Consider the following 26,203-nt stretch of genomic DNA (forward strand, 5'->3'; position numbering starts at 1 on the left):
AGTCGAAATGCCGGATTCTGCACCTAGGATGGAGTAACAATGGGCACAAGTATGAACTGGGAGAGGGGTGGCTGGAGAGCAGCCCTGCAGAAAGGGATCCGGGGGTGGTGGTTGACAGCAGGCTCAATATGAGTCAGCAGTGTGCCCTGGCAGCCAAGAGGGCAAACCCCATCCTGGGGTGCATCAAACACAGCATAACCAGCCAGTCAAAAGGGGGGCTCATCCCACTGTATTCAGTGTTGGTGCAGCCTCACCTTGAGTACTGTGTGCAGTTCTGGGCTCACAGTTTAAGAAGGATGTGAAGGTTCTTGAATGGGTCCAGAGGAGGGCAACAAAGCTGGTGAAAGGTCTGGAAGGAATGACCTATGAGGAGCGGCTTAGGACTTTGGGCTTGTCTAGTTTGGAGAAGGCTGAAGAGCTCTCTACAGCTTCCTGAGGAGGGGAAGTGGAAAAGGGAGGTGCTGAGCTCTTCTCCCTGGTATCCAGTGATAGGACACGTGGCAATAGTTCAAAGCTGCACCAGGGGAGGTTTAGACTGGACGTGAGGAAGCATTTCTTTACCGAGAGGATGGTCAAACACTGGAACAGGCTTCCCAGAGAGGTGGTCAATGCCCCAAGCCTGTTAGTGTTTAAGACGTATTAGGACAATGCCTTAAATAACATGCTTTAACTTTGGTCAGACCTGAAGTGCTGAGGCAGTTGGACTAGCTGACAATTGTAGGTCCCTTCCAACTGAAATATTCTATTCTATTCTATTCTAAACAAAATTCAATGGTTTTATACTTCCAAGTGCCTAGATCACCTTTAGAAAAGGACAGTTTACTGAGTTACAGAAGTCCTTCTGAAAACATTGTTCATTGCAATGCAAACTGACAAGATGGGAAGCTAAAATTTTTTACATACTGAAAGACATGAACTACAGGTAATAGAAATAATGTTAATACCTATGCAGACAAATGCAATTTAAATTTTCACTGACAAGCTATCTTACAGCAAATTTGAAATGCTCAACATGATTTCTTCTCCTCCTTAAATATTTCTTTCGAGTTTTTGTTGTATGTGACATTAATACATGTTCATTAGATCTGAAACCAGAGTCAGAGGAAATGGCAGATTTCTATACCTCTTTTGGGCAAGTTCTGTATTTGCTTGCTAATGTTTTGCAGATCTTAGCATTTTCGTCATGTTTCACATGGGAGGTGAGTGATTGGAAACTTTACATTTTACTTCAGTTTTAAGGCCCACTTTCATTAGATTTTTCCTTCCTAGTGGCAGGAGTTTACTGTGGCAGCCTGGAAAAGTTTCCATATAATGATGGCTTTTAAGCATTATAACTTGAAATTATTATTCATGTTTTCATAAACTGAGAAATAGTTTTTTTTTTTTAAAGAGCTGATGTAGTATGGAATTAATTTAGACCAAAATTATACCTGGGTTTGCTGAAGTCAGAGAAATACATTTCTGCAAGCAGCTGCCAGTTGATACCGCCGTTATTGCTGTACTGCAGCAGCACACCTTCTTCTCTGCTGTCTGGTTTATTGCATGAAGAACTTTCTCCTCCTATCTGGATGTAAAACTGGACAAAATCCACCCACGTTGTGTCCAAATCCCAGCTTACCAACTGTCTTTTCCCAGCCTACAATACAAAAACACAGAGGGGCAATAATGCAATAATAATATTAAATATGACACCTTCACTACGAACAGACATATTTAAAGTCCAACACAGATGAATCCACAGAAAATTGCACAACATGGAGGACATTGAATTTTATGTTAACATGACTTTTTTTTGTCCCTCAGACAATAATTCTGCTTGGCCATCCTTTATGTCTTAATCACCCTGGTGTGATCCTGCAAGAATTTTTATTATCAGATTTCAACACACAATCTGACTGCACAACACAATTTCCACACAACTATTTCACCTCATTCCTTCAAGGTTCCAAGTACCTTCAGGAGACAAAGAGCAGACGCTGGATATCCTGAACCAACGAGGGCTAAATTTTTAAGTATCCAGCTTTTTAATGATAAAGCATAAAGCAGTAAAAGGACACTTCTGAAGTCTCATTTCCCCAGACAAATCTTGAACTGTATAGGGTTACCCAATCATCTGAAATTATAGCCCCTATAATGTCTGTTGCTTGAAGCCCACCTCCTACACAAGAACAAGGGAGTGGCGTTTTCTCTTCATGCCTCACCTGAGTATGATTTGTTCCTACACAAAACTATGCTCTTTTCCCAGTAAGTGTTGTAAATCAGGAGTCTCTCAACCTGTGGGTTTGGTGTCAGGTTTACCTAAGCACAGCTGACAGAAAAAATAGCCTCATAAAATGCAGTGAACAGCATTTCCAAGGATGTTTTTGAGTTCTAGCAGGACGCAGCTCTTGGACATCTACGCTGTGGTCAACATGGTTGCTCTGTGCATGTTGGCAAAGGAAGACAGAGCATATTCAGCTAAAAAGAAACTTTCAGGTTTAAGACCCTTTTATTGTAACTGGAATTATCCTGTTCCCCTCTTCCCCTCGTGCCCTGGTGCTTGAGGCTGAGCTTGTGGGCTTGCACATCAACAAGCCTACCAGATGCTGATATGTGATGTGAAGCTGCCTGCGGTGAGGCAGGACACAGGGTGAAAGCAGTGTCCCTGCAGAGGTGACTCGCATGCCCTGCGCCTGGCACAGCCCCGCGCCTGGCACAGCCCTGCCCCAGCACAGCGTTGTGTCGCCACAAGCTTTTATAGGTAGGGCAAAGCCAAATATGTGCAGCTAGAGGGAGGATGTGGGGATCATATTTCTTCATTCATTAAAAGTAGCTGCAACCGGGCACCGCCCCCCAAAATGGAGCAGAACCGGCAACATGCCTACTGTTTCTAATTCCCTAAAAAATCATGGGTTCCTGTCCATCTCCAAGCATAAAAAGGTATCAAAAAGGAAAACCCGAGCTAAGTTACAGAATTATGCCTATGTTTTAATTAATATTTATGTTTTTCTCATCTCACTTGTACATTCATGATCCTTCTGACAAATTTCCAGACAAATTTGAGATAATAAATTGACATGATCTAGGTGGACATAAGTAACAAGATTTATGAGCTGAGATTTAAAATATCATCTGTGTTTTTTAATAAGATGATAGATGAATTTAAATCCTGTTCCACTCATCACCTCTTTCCTCCTTCTCCCCAGTTCAGGGTAAACTCAGCACAGATACATGCCTCTTGCTTCCTTACTCAGAACATTTCGCTTTGCTGGCGTTACAGCCTGGGTCCATAGCTCATTTGTAGACTCTGCCAAACAGGCCTTATCACACTGCTAGACTAATTTCTGTAGGCTGAATGCTTATGTTTTTGAAACTTGGTTAGCTTGCACCACTGATGACAACTAAAACCTGTGAAGAATCCTTTGACCCTCAAAAAACTCATTTAGGATACAGTCATATTGATCTGGTATGAACTATGCCTCCTATTTTTGCTCATTTGGTGGCTTATCCCCAGCTGAGCAAGCCCTCCTGGATGGTGCCGTGAGACTGAGATGGGCTCAGCCTTGGGTGCAGCCCCGAGGTTCCTGGTGCAGCCCCACGTGGCTAATACTGGCCAAGGTGACACTGATAATCTCTTGGTAGTTTGCTTTCACAAATTCATTTGGAGACCCAAAGGAATTTGAAATTACCATCATCCAATCAAACTAGTAACGGATAATTAAGATGCAAACACCTTTGCTGCCCCATGGGCAGATGTGTCCCAGCTGGCTGGGGGTACCCAACGTACTGACCTGTAGTGGATCAAGCTCTGGCTGTAAAACTATTCCAGGTGGGTTTTCCGTATCTACACCCCACAGCAGCTCTGCTTGCCAAAGGGTTAACCACAGAACCAGGTTAATTGAGAAAGGGCACAAGTGACATAAAACCTCAGAGGAATTGCAGGGGCTAATTGAAAGAGCTCTGTATTACAAACACACCTACAATTGATTAAAATGAGTTGTAAAACAAAAGAGGGTCGGCAGAACAAAGCCAACATTAATTCTGGTAGCAGTAATTGATTATGGCAGTAAACATTAGACATTCAAATAAAAAGTGGCTATTTGAGCAAATAAAAAGAAATGGAGCCTGTGAATATGAGCTCCCAAAACAACACAGAACTGTTGGGCAACTATAAAAATAATTTTTTATTACCTACCAGCATGGCCACTAGATGCCTTGAAAAAGATCTAAACAGAAATTAAATAAACCACCTTCTGTTGATGGCACACAGACTGCTACTACTCAAGAAATGAATGATAACCTAACCCTTAGAGATCAATAGGAAGAAGCCAAGAATTTCTAAATGAGTTTTTCACTCCTCCGTAGCAGAAATCAGAAGAAAGATCATAGCAGGTTAATTCTAATTTAGCAAACTACTTTTGAGAAACTTGGCGTAAGGAACTGAGCCAGAAGGAAAAACATCTAACAGAGAAGACGATTATATAAAAAAATCCAATTATCACAATTAGCTAGTTATACTGATTGGTCTATTATGAAATTTTCAGCACAGAGCTGCATTTCCAGGGGAGCTGGATGTGAGACTATGTAGGAGTGCTGAAAATTATTTGATGGGTTAGATTTTTGTAATGAGATAAACAACACACAATTACACAGTGTGGCATATTGGGTTATTCTTCTGGGACTAATCTGGCTATCATGACAGCAGTGGCAGTTTGATCAAACCTTTAAAAGACAAGCACATAGCTGCATTTATACTCTTCCTTTCAATTAAGAACAAAACAAAACCCAGTACTAGACCCGAGGAGCAACAATGAAAAATAAATCTGTGATTACAACCCATAATCTTACATCTGGTCATAAAGATCTCTTTTTATTTTAGTTATAATTGCTATTAATTAGCAGAATTCCCTATATCTCTTTCCTGCTCTATTATTTTAATCTGCAAAGCATCCAAGTTATACAAAAGAGTATCCTCCCACAGGCTAACCACTTTCTAGAAGTCCAGAGGGGTGGTTTGTTCACTAGTTTTGGTCCTGTGACCTCAAATTGAGCTGCTTGTCCCCTGAAAAGCCAACCTTTTTCCATCCATAGCCCAGAACAGTACAGAACAAACAAAGGGGAGCTGCTGGATGCTGAGAAAGAACTGAGTCTTAAACCAGAAAATACATAATTAAGACAGTACGAATGTACACACTTCCCAGCACACTGGCGATTTACTTCCTTCCATTACAGCTGGTATTTCTTGAATACATAACGCACGTGTCTTTCCCTATCTCTTTTGATTGCTTTGTTCTTTACCTGCAGAGCACAGCTGTGCTGTTTAATGCACTTCTCATACTGTGAGCAGCTTTCTGCCACCTCCCTTTTCTTTGCCATACGACCACATCATGCTCCATTCAAACCTACAGTACGTGCCTTTCTCATTCTCCCATCCCCCGTTAGTACCTTGTTGAAGTAAAGTGAGGAGCCAGATGAGATGACCCCACAGCCTTCTTCAGGCTTGACGATCTCTCCCCCAATAGTTTCCTGCCACTCTGTCTTCAGGCTGTCTGGGTTCTCAAAATCAGACATGATGGTTGAAGGAAGGGGATTTTCAGGCTGACATTCAGTACCCCGAAACCCCAAGTCACACCTGGAAGGAAGTGTAAATGTAACATCTTTTAAAGACTTTATTTGACATTGACAATTACTTAAGGTGGTGCGCTGACCTTTTAAAATTAGATGTGAAATAGCAAATCATTCTGGGATTGGAATTTTGGATCTTGGAAACAAACTAGAATAACCGGATAATGGAATAAAGCTATGTCTTATTTCTAGAAAAAAGCCTGTGGTGTCCAGAAAGTTTGTAGCTGGCAGGCAGTAGTCTGTGCCCTTAGCAATGCACCTGGTCTGACAGCGGCTGCCAAGCAGCACTAAGCTGGTCCCTGGCATCACTCTGATGCAGCAAAATTGCTCTGGCACTAAGCTGATCCCTGGGGTCCTTGTGCAAAAGACTGGAGTGGCCACCAGGACACTTGCAGCAGGGCAGCCCTGTGCCACTGAAAGCTCTTCCAACGCCTGGATCTTCCAAGGGTATGGGTTCTTGGACAGAGAGGTGTGGAGCAACAGGCTGTTAATGTTGCTTGAATGGTCTAACCCCTAATAGCGCTTTTAGTTTTTAATGTTTAACCTAAAAGTAAGAACAACAGCGAAAAAAAAAAAAAAGAGTATGCAAACTAATAGGATACCTGAAGTATCAGGAGACCATTCTTAAGAGGAACTGGCAAATGCTTTATACCTGCAAACGCCATGGTCACACCAGCCATGTCCGCTGCACATGTTGGGACACTGCTGTCCGATGTAGATGTTGTCTAAGGCCCATTCATCTTGGGCTGTGTAGTAGCACTGACTCCAGCGAAAACGTGTGGCACTTGACCTTAAAACCAATAACAATACTTTAATTTGTGATTGTTTACAGAACTGTGGGAAAAAAGTTAAAATGCAACTATAAAAAATAAAGTAAGTTGATATCACAATCACAGCCCAGCCTGCAAAGCCTGGCACAACCAGACAGATTTTTGTAAATTAACTTTCTAGATGATGCCACTTGCTGCACAGAGCTATCTAATGGGCTTTCCAGTTCTTAATAACATTTCTGAGGAAGGCTGCAGAGGTGTTACAGGGCCTTTGTGCATTATCTTAAGATAAACCTGTCAATGGATATTATGAGATTTTTATTGAGTGCCATTCTGCAAGGGTCACAGGTCACAGGCTGCAAAACTAGAAAGGTGGATCTAGGGCATGACTTTGATTTTTATAGTCTTGGTCACAGTTAATGGGCTATAAGTTGTGTAAAAAGGTTTCTTCTGATACTTATTATTAAAAAAAAATCTATTAAAGTTCTTGAGTGTAAGCGTTTCTCCCCTTTGAATACCATCTATTTCCATTCAACAATAGTCGACTGTTTTTTATTGGATATAGAAATTTCCTTTTGTCAGGATGATTCTAAACTAGATTTTGCTCACATATCACTGGTGACATTGCGATCACAAGTTTTTGACAAAGATCCTGTTTCATAGCACCTGTTTTTTTTCACATTGCAAACAGCTTGCTCTTGGTGAGCTACTCAAACAAAATCTGTAACACCCAAGGATTGTGGTGGGGAATCACTGGATTAGATTATTTGCCTATATATAACTAAGCTCTGGATATTTGCAATATTCTTCAAGCAGAACACCTTGCTGTAGTTTCTCCTTTCTAGTTAAATAGTTTCTCTTCAACAGCTTTATTTTTCTATATTATAGTGGAGTCAGGTAACATTATCTATTAAAAAGTGCTTGATGTTGGCCCTCTAGGAGATTGTCCAATGTGACATTGAGATTTTCTGTGCTGAGTGACTCCTGCTAGCTAAACCCAGCCTGACATCCATAAAAAACAAGGCTGGAGAAGAAACTTAATCACAAGGAGGGTAATTTTCGTCGCTGTCGAGCCTTTCCAAGCTGCCCTGCCAACCTGTACACATCCAACAGGTTACACGCGTTGGCTAGTGGCAGCTCCCAGCTGGTGGCCGCAGGGACCCTCTACTCCATGCTTGTTCCAGGACGAGATTAAGAAAAATACACTGCATGTAAAGTGAAACAAAGATGGGAAACCATTCATTGTGATGGAGCAAAAGGGGCTGTGCTGGCTGCGTGTTCGGTCTGGGAAAAAAGGGGTGGTGGGGGCAATGAAGGCGCTGAGACTGAGTCACAGAGCTGTGGAGGGGATGGACAGGGAAAGCAAGGTCGACTGCAGAGAATTAAAAATCAGTCTTTAAATTGGGACAGGCCTGTGCCTGGCCAAGGGCTGACTGGGTGGGCTGAGGAGGTTCCTATAAGAAAAGCTTCTTTCCTAAGTGGCTACGTTAATGATGGCATGGAATATAACGCTGTTACTCTAATTTAAGATAAAAGCTCTTTCCCCCACACCCCAAAATTTATGTAGAATAAGACCTTCTAAAATGAATATTGTAAAGGTTGCTGAGCACCTGCTTGCATGTACGGAAGTGAAAAAACAGTAGAGGCCTGTGCAGCTAAAATGGACAGTACGTTAGAGCAGTTAAGCCATCCAGCCACATACTAGAAGCATACAAAGATTAGTTTAGTCCATGCTTGGAGAAATTTTTAAAATACCACTTTTGAATTTCTTTAAAAAACAAGTAAAGTTGCCCAAGGGCTTGATTTTTAATTGAAATCACCCTTGTTGTCTTTAAGTATCTGCTTGATATTGCAAATACTGTAAGCACTTTTACAGCATGCAGAGTTAATCTGCGGGGGCAGATCTGCCGATTAAATACTCCCTCAGGATATAATGTATTGATGGGTTACATTACAAGAGCTATGAATTATCCATTAGAAGTGCACAATGCCAGTAATCTGCACACAAAGGACTTCCTAAGCTTGCATAGGCATAATGGGCAGTCAATATTCACCACAACTAGTTACTGTTTATTTTTGGAGTGCTCTGAAGCCAGCACATCACCTCGGTGGTGGTGTTCATGTTTGCTACAGAGCATCAACGGCACCACAGAGAGCCCTGACAGAGACTGTGTGCTCTGGAAAGAGCTGTCATGACTGGTGTCAACTCTCGTGTGTGCTGAGGAAAATAACAATACTGAAACCAAAGAAAGGTTTTAGAGCAGGCACCCCATCCCACCCCCAAAAAAATTGTCTCATGTTGTTTGCCCAGGTGACAGGAGGGACAGCACCGAGGCCGGGCTCCTCTGGTTTTCATTAGTGAAGGTGTGTGGATAGAGGTGGGGTGTGTGACTCTGCAGCCCGGGGGTATCTGCAGCAAACTGGGGGGGATTTACAGTGATGTAGGGGCAATTTTGCCATCCTGTGGAAGTCTCGTGGTGCCCAACAAGTGGTGGTGCCCCCCGAACGCAGCTCCCGCTGCTGCTTGGTGTGGCGTCGATGGCATTTCCTCAGCCGTTTGCCGGCGGCTGCTGGGTGCAAACGTCCCTGCGGTGTGGCTCTTCGGGTGCGTCGCGGCTGGTTCTGGGGCATCAGGCTCACACCCGCCCTACACAAACAGTGGGGAGAGCCCACCCATGGGTAATAACAAAGTACGTCTCTGCGCCCAGGGGAGCACCACACCTGGAACCCCACCGAGAAGACCCCTGTGCAGCACCGCCGTGGGGCTGTTCCGAGGTCCGTGGGCCCACACCGCAAGGCGCAAAGCTGACACCAGGGCCGACAGCCCATGCTGGGGCCTGTGTGGGTTTCACCTGAGCAAAACGTTTCCCTGGAACAGGCTCGTCGTCCCCCTCCTGCTGCAGGGGACTGCCACCCTGCCAGGGGCAGAGCACAGAGCCATGAGCTGCCAGGGTGGCTCTGCCTTCCTCCTCGGGTCTCAGACGTTGGCTGCACATCGAGCTAAGGCTGAGCTCAGCTCTGCTCGTTACTTAGAAGCTCCCCCAGATGAATTCAGCGATGGCAGTAGATCTGTTTCCCTCATTTAAGGGGAGGGGAGGAAGGGAGGAGTCGCCTTGCTGCCTGGAGATGAACATGAAGCTGACAGGGAGGTTCGTGCATCAGCCGGGCGGCTGGGGACGATCCCTGGAGAGCCACATCCTAGCAGGTAGGGGTTATTTTTAGCTGCAGACAAAGAGAGCTCTTGCCCAGGGACAGCTTCGCTGCTGCGGGAATCCCACGGCCCCTGAGCTGGAGCAGGGCGAGGGGCTGCCCTCGCCTTCCCACCCAGCCAGGTGGTCATGGGGGTCTGTGGACAGTCTGGTCACCGTCACACGGCTGTGGGCAGCAAAAGCTCTCACAGATTCAGATTTCTCTCTGGGTGAGGGATAACACGTGTTAGTCTGAATTCGCAATTGCAAAAGCAATGCCGCTGAAAAGCCAGTCCTGCTCACTGTTTTTGAAAGCTTTCCAAGGCTGCTCTGCACCTCAAGGTAACAACAGTTTAAGAGGATTATGCTGTTAAAAATGGTAATCAACAATTTTAAAAAGCCATGTTAATTAAGAAAAGAGAATAAGAAGCTGAGTGTCAGCTGCATTCTCAGTGATAAAATACTGGTTTTCTGGACAGTCACCATTTAGACACCTATTCAAATGGGAAGTGCAGTATCGAGGAGTTATGAAAGCATTTTATTACAAGCAAAATAAACCTCCCTAGTTCCTCATATTTCTCTCCCCCCCCCCCTTTTTTTTTTTTTTTTGATGCTACTGGAAGGCAATCTGGCTTTCTGATGACATTATATCTAAGTCAGGTTGATGTCAAATGAAAGTCACTTTTGTTGCGTGACATTTTACATATGCACAAGGAAATCATGTCCCAGATGTATTGCAAGTGAAATGATGTTCTTCCTGTTATAAAATTTTTCAGATATGAGTTAAAATAAAATCATTGTCTTCTCTCCTGATATTAAAAACCCTAACGATCTAATGCAAATTTGTATCTGATAAAATTATATTTGCTACCTTCTGAGTTACCATAATTACATTTACCCAATTATCCTGAAACTCTCATTCAGTCATTAGGTGTTGATTTGTTTATGAAGTCAGCAACTGACAGCTGCTTGTATCTCATTAAGGCCTGTTCATATGTAAATGCCTTCCATAAAACTGAAATTAATTTTCATCAGTGTTAGAAATGTTCAGTTCAAGTACAATACAATTTCAGTGAGCAGGTGCATACATTTCATTTCGCCGATACAAGTCTCACTGTTGCAGCAGATTTCCTAACATCCCAAATCTCGGATAACACAGACCTTGTAAACTCACGCTTGCCAGATGCAGAACATCTACAGATGTGCAGAAATACCAGCATGCCCAGAAAGTTTTACGAGAGAAATAGGTACTGCTATGAACAATTTTCTGGCTGCATGAGCACAGTACCGCAGCCTGATGCTACCTGTGCACCCAAGGTGCAAGCCCTCAGCAAAATGCTGGGCATGCAGCGATAAAAGCTCCGGCAATTGTGGCACGGCTGTGCGGGGGTATGAGGGCATGTTGAGGCTACCAAGGGCCAGAGCAAGGCTAATGAGACCTCAAGCCTCGGTCCTGAGTCCTCATTTAAGTGTCTTGTGGGGCTGAGCCAGAAGGAAGGTCCGCAGAGGTCCCTTCCCCTCACCCCAGTTTTGGGAAGGCAGAAGACCTGGCTCTCCCCCTCTGCACTGTTCTTCCTGGCCACTGCTAAGTTTTTGCCCATGGGTGGTAGGAGAGGGAGGGAGAGTGCCCCAAAGAAGAACCCTATGGAGTATATTTGCTACCAGGCCCCCGGGCTGATGCCCTCTGTATGGCCAGGCTGGCAGAGGAGCTCTGCACATCAAACGTTCATCAGTAATGCCAAGGTTTGTAAAGGCAGAAAATTGTCCTCTGTTAGTAAGTGTGCTTTAAAAATGCAAAAGAAATTCCCCTCCCAATCTCAAGCCAAAGGAGTGACTGAGCCCTCAGTCTGCTCCTTGCCGGTGGAAAAGAGGAAAAAAGAGGGAAAGGGGCTGAGATGTGTCTGGTGTGCTGGATCACTTCTGGTGTGGAACATGCAGCCATCCTTCCTCTTCATCCTGATAGTGCCACAGCACAACACAGTCATATTGAAAATGTGTTTTATGAAGAGCAAAGTAAAGTTCAGTGGTAATTTGTGCCTTAATTACAAACAAAACTCTGCTAACAGACCGGAATCCCTTCAGATACAAGATAGAGTGTGAAATATTTATGATTTGTGCGCAGCATAAAACAGGAACCCGCCTATTATTTCATCATAATTTCTCCCCACAGTCTCCTAAATTAAAGAGGAATTATTTACTTCTGTTACCTCATAAGCTGAGGAAAATTATTAGATCCTAAAGAAAAAAAGGCCCACAACATTGGTATTATCATCAACTATACACTGTATAATAATAACGTTCAGTACAGTACACATCTTATAAATAAATTTAAAAATAACAGCCTACTTTAGAGTTTAACTTGCAAAATTGTAGACACTTTTTAAACTCCTAAGTGTCTAGGTGAGCCACTGATTTTGCAGCTGGTGGCACATAACAGCATGTAAAATTTAGTACATTATAATGTAACTACAAAGCAGTTCTTCTTAGACTTACTTGTGCTATTTGGTATTAACTGACCTGATACGCTTTAAGGATTCAATATTTGCCCTGATGTTTTGCCTGGAAATAGGAAATTCTGAATATTGGCTGTACAGTAAAAAAGGCCAGTGCGTTGAAAGAAGGTGTCGTGGGGTGGTTGATAGAAATAGATAGTGTTGAGGCTGTGGAGAGTGCAGAAGAATGATGAAGGTCTGGGAAATACAATGATAATTTAATCTGAGCAAGCTCTCATTGCAATTGCTGTGATGAATTCAGGTCAAATATAAGCAAAGTGTAACTCTAACAGGAATAATTTAATTCTCAAATGAAGGAAGCTTTGAAGATTATTGAGATTTATGACAACTTTTTATTTGTATGTTATAATAAAGATTTTAAAATAAATAATGGAAGAAATAATCTGGTTAAATAAAAATGTTAGGGGAGGCAAAACAAGTTGATTACAATAAGATTAATAGGGTAAGTGTTTCTGATAATTTTTGTTGCTGTTTTTTGCAGAAGAGAATGTTATTTTTTAAGACATGCTATAAAAAGAAACAAGAGGTAAAAAATTCCCAGAAATGAATCATTAGTTATTGTTTATACAAGGCTTTGGTCTGAAGATGTAAACAATAAGGAATGTGCAAAATAAAAATTAACAATCCAAATAAAGCCTTCCTCCAGTGCGGCATTTACAGACAAGCGCCACTATTTTTGAAAAGGTCTGAACTTTATTAGAAGAGTCACAGTATGTATTAAAAACAATCTTAAACAATAGCTTCTGGTGACTTCACCAACATTTCACTCTCTAATTATGTAAGGAAGGCATTTTATGTTAAATACCTGCAACAGGGTCAGCTCTGGTACCCTGGAACCCCACCCACCCACTTGAGTATGATCTACAGAGGACTTGATCTTTGTCACAGCAATTTAAAAGGAGATGAATTATCTGGACCCCCCCGCCCCCGCCAAAAAAAAAAAAAAAAAAAAAAAAAAATTAAAAAGAAGAAAGAAATGCTCACCAGGTCTTTTGTGGTAAAAGGACAGTGATTCTCCTCCACTGCGTAAATTCGCTGGAGTGGTAAATACTTGCTGATGTAAACTCCTGACAGCTCGGCATACTGGGAAGACATTCCTTGAAGTAAAACATTTCAAAACCAGATTTAATGTTGAGGAAGAATTGGGAACAGAAGCAAGGGTTAAACATTCACAGAACCAGGAGCTTGCCGGGGTTCAGATGTTGGAGTGAAAGACCCAGAGGCAGAAAAATCCTGCCATGATGCAGAGAAATTTCTCAGAAAACTGACTGTAGTACAATTCAGAATAGGAGAAAGCCATATGACTCATTTAAGGAGTTTAGCATTAGCGACTAGTAATGTTTTGTTTTCCTCAGTGAGGATGCCTAGCTCATTTTTTTTACTATCCTCACTCCAGCATCTACTGCTGACTATGAAGTAAGTCTACAAGTCCACTACGGAAAAAGTCTACGAAAGTGACCTCCAGACCATTACACCAGTCATTTTAGAGACTTACTTGCGAGCCCTTGCCGGGGGATGCTGGCTCCCCCCAGTGCCTCCATCTGCAGTGGGGAGCAGCAGTAGGAACAGACAGAGCCACACGAGAGCATCCAACTGCGGTCTACTGAAGGTGCCTCCAGAGGCCCTTACTATGCTCTGCAGCTGTATTACCTTTGACACCTACAGCAAATGGTGTAAATTCTCCCTTCCTGCTCCTAGGATTCCTTCCACTCAGATTCCTAGAGAGGTCTGTTCCCCAAATCTTCTTTTTTCTTTTCAGAAAATCTGATAACTATGAAGTCTTTTTTATATTAAATATAAATGAAGTCCATTATCTCAGTCTTACTGTTTTCTAGACCTGCCCTTCCCATGTTACTCCATTTTTCTGCAATATTCCATTCATTTATTTATATACTGCTAAAACAGCACCCAAAACTTCTGTGCTATTGTTTTGATGAGATATTAATAAAGTGCTTGAATATTATTATGAACCTGCGTGCTCCTTTTCTAGGTACCCACTCAGAGAATCCTTTCTGCCACTGCTGCCACAGCACAGCTTCTCTCGACCGTCACCACATCTCCGAGAGTCTTTTGCTGTTTGCTGCTGTGCTCATCCCCGTGTGGGGTGTCAGGCAAGAGGGGGACCTCTGGGACAGACACCTGCCTATGCAAGTAGCCTACTTTGACTGCTCTTAAACTAATAATAAAGCAGTGATTCTCTACAGTAGTTAAAGCAATTAAGAATATTTATATAGTTAAATTATATAGTAATAGTTATACATTAAATATGAAGAAGGGCAGAATATATTATTTTACAGAGAAATTTATTGCTGAAATATTTTAGACTATGAAATGAAGATCTGATAGCTTATTCTGTTTTGGTTTTTTTTTCAGTACATTTTCTAAAGGCTTTGTTTCCTTTCCAGCAATTTTCAAACATTTTTTGTTGATTCATCTCCCCTGAAAGATCTTACAAAACAGGATCTGATCAGTCCTTCGAAGCAAACAAAACTTTCAAAAATTTTAATTAATTAGTGTTTTGTGTATTTGCCAGATTACATCCTTGAAATATACTACAAATAGCCTTCTCTATTACTTTTTTATCACAGCAACTTGGGTGGTGTGAGAAAAATGATTTGGCTGCAAGTTCTCTCTCTGAACTCAGCTCCGCTGAGAGAGGAAAGGAGCACTACAATCTGAAGGCAACTGATTTTCCATTGATGGCAAGGACAAAACCCAAGCACCCACCACTAGGAACTGTTCTTGGACACCATGATGATGCCTGCTAGGTATAAAAGGCATGAAAGTAATTTGAAATACCATGTTTATACCTTTCCTCTGAATTCTGTTTAAGGTAAAAAAGCATTACTTGGATTTGCAACATTTAACAATTCAGTTATTGCCATTTCTCCACTCCGCCCACCAAAGTAAACGTGTTGAAACACAACATGGCAAAAGGTAACAGGACAATGCTTTCTTTGCTCACAGAAGATGTGGGACAGGACATTCAAATCCCTCTGTGAAAATGCACCAGGACAAGTTCTCTGGCACCCTCTGAATCTGCTCAGAGGCAGCTGAAGGACCTTGGTTAGTTCACCCTGAGGCCAGGGAAAGTCCAGCTTGCCATCTAAGATGGAAAACAAAAGCACAAATTATGCCCAAATGCGCTATTCGCATTTGTGCTGAGACAGGGCTGAGCCACATGGGGAAATAGCAGCCAACACTGCTATTTGCACTTCTAGCAGAGATGGGGAAACAGCCGGTCATTACGGCCCTGGACTGTGTTTGAACCAGGGATGGGAGATGAAAGGCTCTACATTACAATCCCCCAAAGGAATGCGCTTTCCATTTACGAAATCGCTGCGCACAAGGGCAGAAAAAATTTCTATCCATTTAAATTCCAGGAAACAGTAGATGCATTTTGCTTTGAAAAACAAAGCAATAGCACAGGACAGATCTTGGCCATTACTCTGTAGCTCTGTCTATCTGTGCCCCAGTTCTTTTCTCAGCCTTGGTCCATTCCTGTCACAATTTTGTGTTTCAGGCTCTCAGATACCTTTCTTCCAAATATCACGAAGAACAGTTTATTAGTCATTTTGACTGATTCCAACTGAGAATTTTTTTATAGAAAGGGGAATGAGGAAAACATCTCCCTTCGTTCAATGCCACAAGAATATTTCAGATGATCTTTGTCTAAGCAGATTTTATGGAAGACAAATGTCCTTGCTGCCAGCCTCACCTCCTGAACAAGATGCCACGTGAGGCCATGGTTGGTGGAGTAGTCCAGTTTCACCTGGTTGTCCATATGAGGAGTAAACGCCTGACTGCAGCCCATCACTAAGTTGAACTGTATCATATATGAAGCTCCGATCTGCATAGACTGGGTCTCCACATAGCGCATGCTAGAAGCTAACTTCGAATCTCCTGTAAAACTGAGAGATGTAAGGAAAGAATCAGGATCCATCCCCACAATAATTCTGAAGGGAACAGTAGAAGTGGTTCTGGGTTAACTACAGTGATGCTTCCTTCTTGGTTCTGGAGATTGGTGCATGGGATGAGACCGTGTGCAGAAGCATCTTTCTGTTGGTACTTCTGCAAATTACAAGGAAGGCCTTGATGTATCCCAGAGTGTGAAACACTGAATAATTCTGTTAGTTCTTACTATATGCTCTTTGTATTAATGATCAAGTTAGGATCAAGGAAAGGATAATGTACAGAAAAAACAACACAAAAGAAGTTCATTCCCCAGGAGTGTCCATTGCCTAAGGTCATGTCACAGTAACAGCTGTAATTTCATGCAAGCACTGGACAGTAAAGATACATTGTGTTTAGTTTAAAGTATCCTTATTACATAGACTTTTCATTCCATTGATTTTCAAGTGATTCTATATACAATGCATTCACTGACTTTTGACTGTCTTTCAGAATTAATATCACCTGTCCTCAGCTTCTTTTCTGCAGGATGTACTGATACAAGAGTTCTATTATCCAGTGGAATGGAGAAGATAATTTTGTCAGTAGTAATGTTTGGAACACAACAAGCCTCATATGTGATACAAGGTACCCAGTTATCACATACATGGTAACACAATATATATGAAATTACAAGGTTATTTCAATTTAAATGCAGGTTTTTCTTCTATGCACTATTCAAAAGGAAAAAAAAAAGTCAAATGCAAGAGAGGTATAAGGAGGAAGTAACAACAACTTAAGCTTTGAATTCTGCACACTAGGCTTCAAAACAGAATGTTTTTAAGAAAGAAATCGCCTCCCTCTCCTTAGTTTGAGATGTTTAGTTAGTGTCTTCAGAAGTACTGTAGTTCTTTCACCTTCAACATTTTCTAAGACTGTTCTTAAACATGAACAATTTAGGATAGGGATTGCATCTTTTTAAAGAAAAATCACTGCAAATCATGATGCAAAAATAAAAAGCTACATTCAGGACAGTGGTGATGAAGAGAATAATCTAGTTCAAGGTTGTCCTTATGGTCAAGTAAGTTACAGTTTATCATCTTAAATAAGAAATCCTAATATTTCAATATCATACAATAAAACTTATTAGCTTCTACCCTGTAAAAATCAAGGTCACAATGAAGTTGGTGTAAGGACTAGGAATACAAGTCAGTGTTACTTAGCACTCTTAAACTAATTCACCGACCCACGCTGTTTTCTATAGCGTCCTTTCCAGAAAGAGCAGTCAAGCCATAAATGTCAGCATTCTACCTTAAAGCTTTAGAAGAAATTACTGAAAGCTGACATTACTTTTGTCATTATCAAATAGCTGTTGCTTGGCACAAGTTAAGATCCAGGCTCCTTTTTACTTTCTGACCTTGCTCTCTGTGACTTCATTTCCTGAAGGATGATCCGACTCATGGCACCATATGAAACTACCTAGTCTACGTGATCAGCACCAGGCAGTGACTGTGGATGGACATTCCCTTCACTGTTGGGGCACTGTCATGGACAACTGGACCAGAAGGCAGTAAGTTGCCTTGGAAAACTGTATCTCAGCTGTTTGCTCTTTCACCCAGTGTTGTCAGTGTTTTTCTTCTCAATAGGAAGGATAATTTTAAGTTGAGCAGAGGATATAATGTATGCTCGTCAGTGGTCCAGCTGGCAACCTATGGTTTGTGGCTTCATTGTTAGAACTGAATGCATCTCAGAAGAATTTGTTTGGGTAATGCCTGAATTTATTTTTCTTCCAAACTTTATCTTGTATTTTTCAAAATGACAAAAACCTGCAAATTTAAAAGGTAAAGCTGACTTGGTCTGACACAGTTTCAATTTCTACAACACACCTTGAAATTTCATGGCTGATGTGGGAAATCGAAGTTTTACCTTGGGAAATCTGTGCCAGTACAACCAGGCTCTTCAGGTATCAGTCAGCCATGAGCAGTGTAATCAGCCGAAAGTTATATGTTGCAATGCTTTGGAAAATGATCTGGCATTGCACACATAAACCTGGGCACAACACATCACAGTTACCTAAAGCTCATCTGAACAGAATAAAGGAGTTAAAACTAAACTGTTTGATGAAGCATCTGCCCAGAAGCTGTCTTCCCCAAAGTGATGGAACACAAGTGAAGGACTGGTACTCAGTATAGGTGCAAAGAATTAAATATTCCATTTTGTCTTTGTCTCCACAAAAATTCCCTCTATTCAATATTACTGGTGTAAAACTAGAAAAAAAAGATCTTAAACGCTAATCTTCTTTACTGGTGGCATTCAGGTCATGATTAAAATACTTTAAGTTTAGTATTAATTTTTATTTAATAACTTAGCCCTGGAAATTTTACACAGTATGTTAAGTAAGCATTGTTTTAAAGTCAAAACAACTCTTTAAAATGGATATTAAAGAAATGTGAAAAAGGAAGCTAGTGATGAGATGAAGACAATCTGTGATACTCCATAAGAAGCTCTTTTCAGGAGAGGAAATCACACTATGGGTTCACAAAGACCTTTATCATCCACAAATTGCCTCCAGCTGAACAAGGGTAGCATTAAAGGTGGGGGCTCCACCTTACTTGCCACTTCTTTGCTCTCCAGCTCTCCTGTGTATGTGGTTAGGGGTATGCTCTTCTGCTGGAATACCAAATGTTTTCTTTGTTCTGGGAGTGACACAGCTGGAATACGTTTCCAGATTTTGTAAAAGACAGAGTAATGTCCCTAGCATAACAATAATTAACTAAAAAATCTTCAGAAATGAGAATGCAGAGGCTACATTTTTGTATAAATATGTAGCTGTGGGTTGGTTTCTAGTGTGTATATAATTAGACCTGTGAAGGCGCAGGAACACAATACACATAGGTGCCCTCAGAACAATTGCTCTCCCTCCAAGCACTGCCAACTAATTGGTACTTCTGGGAATGATATCACAGCCAATGTCAGCCAATCTGTGCTGCTCCAAATTGCTCTGAGATCCCCAGGGTTACCACGTTTTCATGGCTGGTACTTTCAGGAATACTGAAAAACCACATGGATGTAGCTGGTTTTGTAAAGCTGCATTGACCGAGAATATTGACGTGATGGGCAAATGCTTATGCTAGCCCCAGCTTTGCTTCCATCAAAGGCAGGAGACATAAATGTCTTTTTACATCACATCATACCTATTTTGCTAAATAATTCCTAAACGTATTACTATATTTTAATTAAGTCAATTACCTGAAAGAAACTTTCTGCACATTACAGAGTAATAATCAATCTAAAAGACAAAACATTTTATAAACACAGGTGAACTATCAAGCTGATGTAGAGCAACTGTATTACATTGCTGCATGAGGATAGTTCATTACGAGCCAGATTTACAGTCTTACCCCAGGCTGCTCTAGGGACAGTGGGACACTCTATTGTCTATTGTCCGCTACATTGAGTTAAATCATAATGTCATAATCTGACTGAAGACAGTTTAATTACAGAACATTATTTTATTTGTGTCCAGATGAATATTTTTAAAAAAAAGAAAAAGTGTTAGTATCCTTATCATTACTTAAATGCATTTCAGCAGGTGGTTGTAAGTAGTCTGTAATGCTCCAGAGGCATTTGGGTCAAAACCTTGCCTGTGTATGAGCATTTTGGAGTAGTGATGAGTTAATGTACGTCATCAAACATTTAATTTTAAAAGTGTTCTGTAGTTCTTTCAGTATTCTCAGCACACTTGCTGTAATAAAGTCTAAGAACCAATCTGAAACTGCACGTTGATGACTATGATCAAATAAAGTGACTGTTCCAGATATAGACAATTATAAAACACTCAAAAATCACCTTTGCTCAAAAAGTATGTATATCAACATACCCCTCTTTTCTAAATGAAGCCAGGTATAGAAAAGAACAACCTTCCTCTTCAATAAAAATAAAAATCACCCTCCTCAGTTTTAAGTTTTTGCCAATTTTAAGGATAAATATTTCAGATTTACAGATTCTGAGGCAGAAACAGAGGCCTAATAGACAATTAAAGGCAATTCAGTGAAAACGGGCCTGGGGATGACACCCTGTAAAATGATTTATAGCATATTTACCATAGTACTACTAATGAAAAAGCTGTTGTCAGACTTTTCTCAAGAGGATGGTGTCAGTGCTACTGCAAACTATGCTCATAGAAAGTCATGAGTTAGAAAATGAGAACCAAATGGACTCACAGCTGGGAAAAGCCAACAATAATTAATTTAACTAGCAGCCATTTGTACAGAATTTGTGTAAGTTTAAAAATTTCCCTTGAGAGAAACAAGGTCAGTGAAGGATAGAGTTCATGTCTTCTAGTGATAATGAAAAATACTTACACATAAATAGTAAGGAAATATTGCAAAGCTTTGATTCTTTATTTGATGCATTAAAAGTTCAACATTTACACTACGACTGAGGACTACAAATCTTAGCCAATATATGGGATGGAGAATTTAGCTTAGCATTTATTATTTCGATTCTGATTTAGAGTTATAGGAGGAAAATAGAGGAACCTCTGCTATCTTAAATAACCTGTCCCCTGCCCCCCCCCCCCCCATAAAGTGGTCTTACAAGAACAGAAGGAAAACAATGTCATTAAAGGGCTTTCATTCCAACTCTTTGATGAAGAAGATGCAAACAGTTTGAGCCCTAACATGTTGTTTCATTTTAATGAGCAGCGAGTACCTTCCTTGTCCTTATTAAAGTGGTTAATGGTGCTTCTACTGCCTCATTATCACCGCTAGAACACATTCCGTGTTGTTCCTACTGCTAAGGCACCTCCTTTTAGTTTGACAGATGATCAGAAAGTCAAATCAGATTGCTCAGAGATACTTGTTAATAAATTGCAACACTGTTTCTCTGAGTGTCCATGGGGATGCTAAAATTGTTTATATTTTCTTGAGGTTTTCTATAATTACTGTGATTGTACCTTCTCCAAATAAATACATCTATGCTGATTAAAGCTGTACTGGGTTTACATGTTGATCAGACTAGCATGAAACTTACTTGGTTTTAATCAAAACACAGAGATTAAATTGAGCTTCCTTTGTATTAATTCCAAATGTTACACTTATGTGCTCCAGCATTTAATTTTTGTGAAGCAGGTTAACGTTTTACTAAAAAAGCTTATTTTTACAGTCATAACAGAATTTTCTTTTTCTTTGTTTGTCACTTCTTTTTCTTTTCTTGCCTTTTTTTTTGCTTTGGGGCAGGTGATGTTTTCTTGCTTTTGTACACATTTTGGGCATAATTGCAATATGTCATAATGCTGATCACAGTGTAAATGACTAAATGGATATAATACCAGACAAAATAACTACAAATAACTAATGTCATTCTACCAACATTCTGCTGCCTTTCCTTTTTGGAGTGTAATCTAATGGCTATGTAAACAGATCTGAACATCACTTACAAAATATTCAGGGCCTGTGCTTAACAGATTAATTCATAACCTGTACATCCATATTAACCAGACTGTATTTTAAGCCAAGATTATGAAAATCTTCCAAATCGTTTCTATTAGGATATTCTTTAAATAATTTGTGGGGTAAGAATGCTACATTCAAGGTTCCCATCAAACATAAATCTCTGTGCAAGGGGGTGTAAAAACTTACTGCTAATTGCAATTAGATTAGCAACTGTATTTTTGTCCATAATGTGAGGATGAGACAATTACTCTGAAGAGCTGCCAGAAAGACTCATTTGCAGAAATCACTTTGTTCTTAGCAGGACGAATAGACAAAGAAAACAAAAGTAGAACAGAAATGAATATGTGGTTCTCACCAAAGAGTCCAGTCATGTCCACAGTAGGGCTGAACATTTCCCAAGTAGAATCCCAGAGACTGTGTGACTTCCACTAGGTTGGTGAAGTCCAGACTGATGCTATTGAAAAGCACAGAGGTCATGATGATTTCATCGATCGCCCACACATCTTCACCTTGAGAAGAGTGATATGGTTGCCACCATCTGAACTGAATGCCGATCTGCCTTGCATCTTCAGGCAGCTCCACTGATATTATTCTGGAAAACAAACCAAAACTATTATTGAAAGTTGTCCTGATTTTGGCTGGGACAGAGTTAATTTTCTTTCTAGTAGCTGGTACAGTGTTATGTTTTGGATTTAGTAGGAGACCAATGTTGATAACACACTGATATTTTCAGTTGTTGCTAAGTAGTGTTCATACCAAGTCAAGGATTTTTCAGCTTCTCATGCCCAGCCAGCAAGAAGGCTGGAGGGGCACAAGAAGTTGGGAAGGAACACAGCCAGGACAGCTGACCCAAACTGGCCAAAGGGGTATTCCAGACCATGTGACATCATGCCCAGTATATAAACTGGGGGGAGTTGGCCTGGAGGGGGAGATCACTGCTTGAGAACTAACTGGGCATTGGTTGGCAAGTGGTGAGCAATTGCATAGTGCATCACTTGTTTGTATATTTCATTTCTTTTATTATTGTCATTTTATGATTGCTATTATTATCATTATTATTTTCTTCCTTTCTGTTCTACTAAACTGTTCAACCCATGAGTTTACCTTCCACACCCCCCCCTCCCCCCCCCCCCCCCCAATTCTCTCCCCTATCCCACTGGGTGTGGGGGAAGTAAGTGAGTGGCTGCATGGTACTTAGTTGCTGGCTGGGGTTAAACCACGACAAAAGTTTTGCTGTTTGTATTAATTCCATAGGGATGTATTTTATCGTTATTTTTTCTTACTGGCCCTAAAAATCATGGGTTAAATTCAGCCCACAAATACCTTAGCATCTACTGGTACAGCTTCTACTAGTGACAGGGGCAGGGGAATCATTAGTTCTCTTGGTAGTCAATGTATTTATTGAAAGACAGCCATGTGTAAAAGCCATAAAAAAGAGTTTCCACCAGCTTTGTGAATTTTGCTGCTACTGTGGACTTCTCTGTAAATTTAAAGGTGCTCTTCCTTGCCAGAAGAAACCAGAATGCCCTCCATTTGAAGCCCAGGAACTTGGACTGGCAAATGGATGATCAGCTGACAAGGACTTATGAATTCCAGCTCCATTTTCGCAGACTCAGTGGATTTTATCCTGATCTGAAGACATGCATCTTTTTAACATCTGTGCTTGTTTCTGCACAGCACTGACATCCTGCCTGTGTTGCTCTTGTCCTAGAAGAACCCACTCCTGTAAATTGCCACATTCAAGTGGAAAAGGTTCAGCTTGTCAGGCAGTGTGATTACGTGTAGTCTTTTATGGGAAACACTTCTCTTCTGTAGTTTATGCATAGAGATGCAACCGGAGGTGAGTCCCAGGCTCTTCTCCTGGTATGCAAGGTCACCTGATTTGTCATGGCAGCTATGACAACAAACCTGTAATTGACAAACTGCAAAGAAAATTAAGAGTAATATCTAATTTCCAGGAGCAATTATCATACACAGCAGCAGGGAGCACGCGTTAATTGCCACAGCAACAACACCTTCTTGAAAGCTCCATAAATCACCATGACCATGGTGCCCCATGCAACGCACGTGAGCTGTGAAACAGACTGGCAACGGGGACATTTGTCTCCATCGGTGTACAGTTACTTGCTGGCAAAAGGGTTTTTGGCAAGCTCATCATGTAGCTGATGTTCTTCTTTCTCTCTTACAGGAAATGTGGATAAAATGACAAATCAGGTAAACCGGAAACATAATTTTATCCTTTAGCACGAAGTTTTTTCCAGATTTAAGGCTTTCTAAGCTGCCTGTTACAATGTTTTGTTCTGCGCATATGAAACAGTCTTGTGCCTGAAGTGCTCTTACTGCAAAACCACACTCTTAAAAATGACTTGCTAAACTGACCTTGTGAAGAGTATACTTATAATACTGTTGTTTAATGTCACATTGATTTTAAAGAAGAATATGTTAATCCATTAGCAAGAAAAAAATCAAATGGCTTGGCTAAACAGGTGGGAAGCACTCAGAAAGTCCTGGCGTTTCTAGGAGCTGCTTTCTGCCAGTTGTAGGCTGCAGAGCAGTGTTGAGGGACAGCCAGAGGTGACCGCTGCCGTGTCCCCATGGCAAGGGACCAGCAGTGAGCACACTTTATGTATGATGGATACATTTCTTTTGCCACTCAAATAAACATGCCTGAATGACTTCATAGCCTTCTAAGAGAAAGACCAAGCCCTATTACTCTCTGGCACGTGAACAAATTACAAGGACTTTCTTTCTACCAAGGGTTCCCTAATAAGCAGCAGCTCTATGACTTTAGGGGTCAATTTTTATAGGCACAAATGACACTAAATAGCTACTGATGCTAAAAGGAACCGATAATTTTGTCTTCCATGGTTCAGTACGGTGAACCTGAGGAAAGCCGGTACCCTGGCTAGGAGGAGCACTGTATCCAGCATATGCTGTGAAGCACTTGGCACTTGTGTGAGCTAATGCTCTGTTATAATCCTGGGCATATTTCTCTGCTGGTGGCTGTCTCTGATGCCTGCATCTTCCCTTTCACTTTTAACTCTCATAAGCTTACCCACGTGGACACTAATTCTCACTGACAGTAATTTACAGAAAATCCTAAATCATGACATACACCACTGATACACCCATTGGTGTTAAAATATTTAACACATGTTAAAACAAATTTATCATCCCAGGGGATTAAGCAAACACAATTTTAAAATGTTGGTGTAAACCACCATCTATGGCACATACATTTAGTATGCAGAACCTGACTACATCTCCAGTTATAACAGCTTCTCCTGTCTGGTTTTGATTTGTTGGAGATAGATGGAGAGGGAGGGGGATTCTTGCTAATGACTTTTCTGCTGCAGAGAAGAAAAGTGTTCCTACTAACATTACCAGCTACCATTAGATTTCTTAAAAACCAGCTGGGAGACCTTTGCTCTGATCTCATTCTTTCAAGCTATGCGCATACCTAATATTGAAAAGCCACCGCTGTTCTGCTCAGAAGAAAAATGCAGCTGTCAAATGTTAGCAGATTAAATGCACCTTTTCAGCAGAACATTAAATGTGTAATTATTTTTTGTATGACTGAAGATTAATTAAATTTCTGGTTACAGATTGATTACCAAACTTTGCAGCAGTCCATCTATGTTACCAAAAATGCTGATATATTCAGACAACATAATATGAAAAGGTGAAGCTTTCTTCATGTTCTTCATCATAATTACTGCCAGCATTATCTTCAGATTTGTATGTCTGTCATTTTTCTGTCTACCCAGAGTGGACTATACATATCCCACAGCAAAACCTTTCTAACCTGTGTATGTTGTGCTTAGCTCTTTGCCCTGTCAGAACAACAGAAATTGGGTTTCATACTTAATCTCAAAAAGCAAAAAAGGTCTCTGGCATCAATATAATTTACTACATTTATATCTTAAACTTCATTAAAATCAGTCACCGGAATGTGTATTTTCCTTTTTGTTATAAAAATTTCATAGTGCTATATATTAAAAACCTTTAGGGAAATAGAATTCCTACAGCTGTAATCTTGAATCTAAGAATTAGAAACAGGGCCATATAAAATATATATGTGACTACAATAAAGGATAGGAAAAGAAATTTTGAAGAAGGCTTATGAGTGTTCCAGTTTGTAGGATCTTTCCTTTGGAAACATTTAAAACTTCAGAAATTAAAGTCCACATGCAGTATACTTCTACCAAATACAGTCATTCCTCTCAGATTTTTCAATATTTCTTACAGGTCCTGGGAAATATATTTAATGTTACAAGGTTTTTTTCCATTAGGATATTCTTAATCACATTTTGTATATTGTATATTTTGTACTGAGTTATTAACAAGATGAGGAAATCTAGGTGTTTTTTTTTAAAATGCACTGATCTGAGCTCAATAAATACAAATAATGAAAGTTATACATAGTTAAAGTGACATGTAGACTGTCTACCTGGGGTTGACTCAGGCCTTATCCTGGAACTGCGTGGAGGAGTAGAGAAGAGGATGCAGGGCAATACCTAGTGCAAAGACATCCCTGGGCAGGAATGGACCAGCTGGGATGGGACGCATGATGCCACTGTCGGCTCTGCCTCTCATGCCCCCTTGCAGAGAATCTCATTTCATTGGGATTTATTGGCTCTATTGGCAGAACCCCGTGAAGGTGGATGCTTCCAGGTTTGAGTGGGTTTGCACAGAGCCAGCCCAGATTGTTCTGGGCTTGCGGTACTGGTATGCTCATGGAGACTCCTGATTTTGCATTGCTTTATGAAAATTGGTGGATG

General features: G+C 40.9%; 1 protein-coding gene across 3 annotated transcripts in view; it reads right to left on the minus strand.

The window, feature by feature from the left end:
• The window catches only part of RELN (reelin), a 305,906-nt gene that overhangs the window by 76,400 nt on the left and 203,303 nt on the right, over positions 1 to 26,203 (minus strand). For 2 of the 3 annotated variants that reach the window (XM_049814132.1, XM_049814135.1), the window contains exons 20-25: positions 21,778 to 22,014; positions 15,794 to 15,986; positions 13,060 to 13,172; positions 6,257 to 6,394; positions 5,425 to 5,611; positions 1,431 to 1,636 (exon numbers count right to left, since the gene is read on the minus strand). In XM_049814132.1, the coding sequence (XP_049670089.1) occupies positions 1,431 to 1,636; positions 5,425 to 5,611; positions 6,257 to 6,394; positions 13,060 to 13,172; positions 15,794 to 15,986; positions 21,778 to 22,014 (1,074 nt within the window). The remainder of the gene's footprint in view (positions 1 to 1,430; positions 1,637 to 5,424; positions 5,612 to 6,256; positions 6,395 to 13,059; positions 13,173 to 15,793; positions 15,987 to 21,777; positions 22,015 to 26,203) is intronic. The other variant, XM_049814133.1, reaches the window with a different exon arrangement.

This window comes from Accipiter gentilis, chromosome 11, assembly GCF_929443795.1.
Source record: "Accipiter gentilis chromosome 11, bAccGen1.1, whole genome shotgun sequence".
Lineage (NCBI taxonomy): Eukaryota > Metazoa > Chordata > Aves > Accipitriformes > Accipitridae > Astur > Astur gentilis.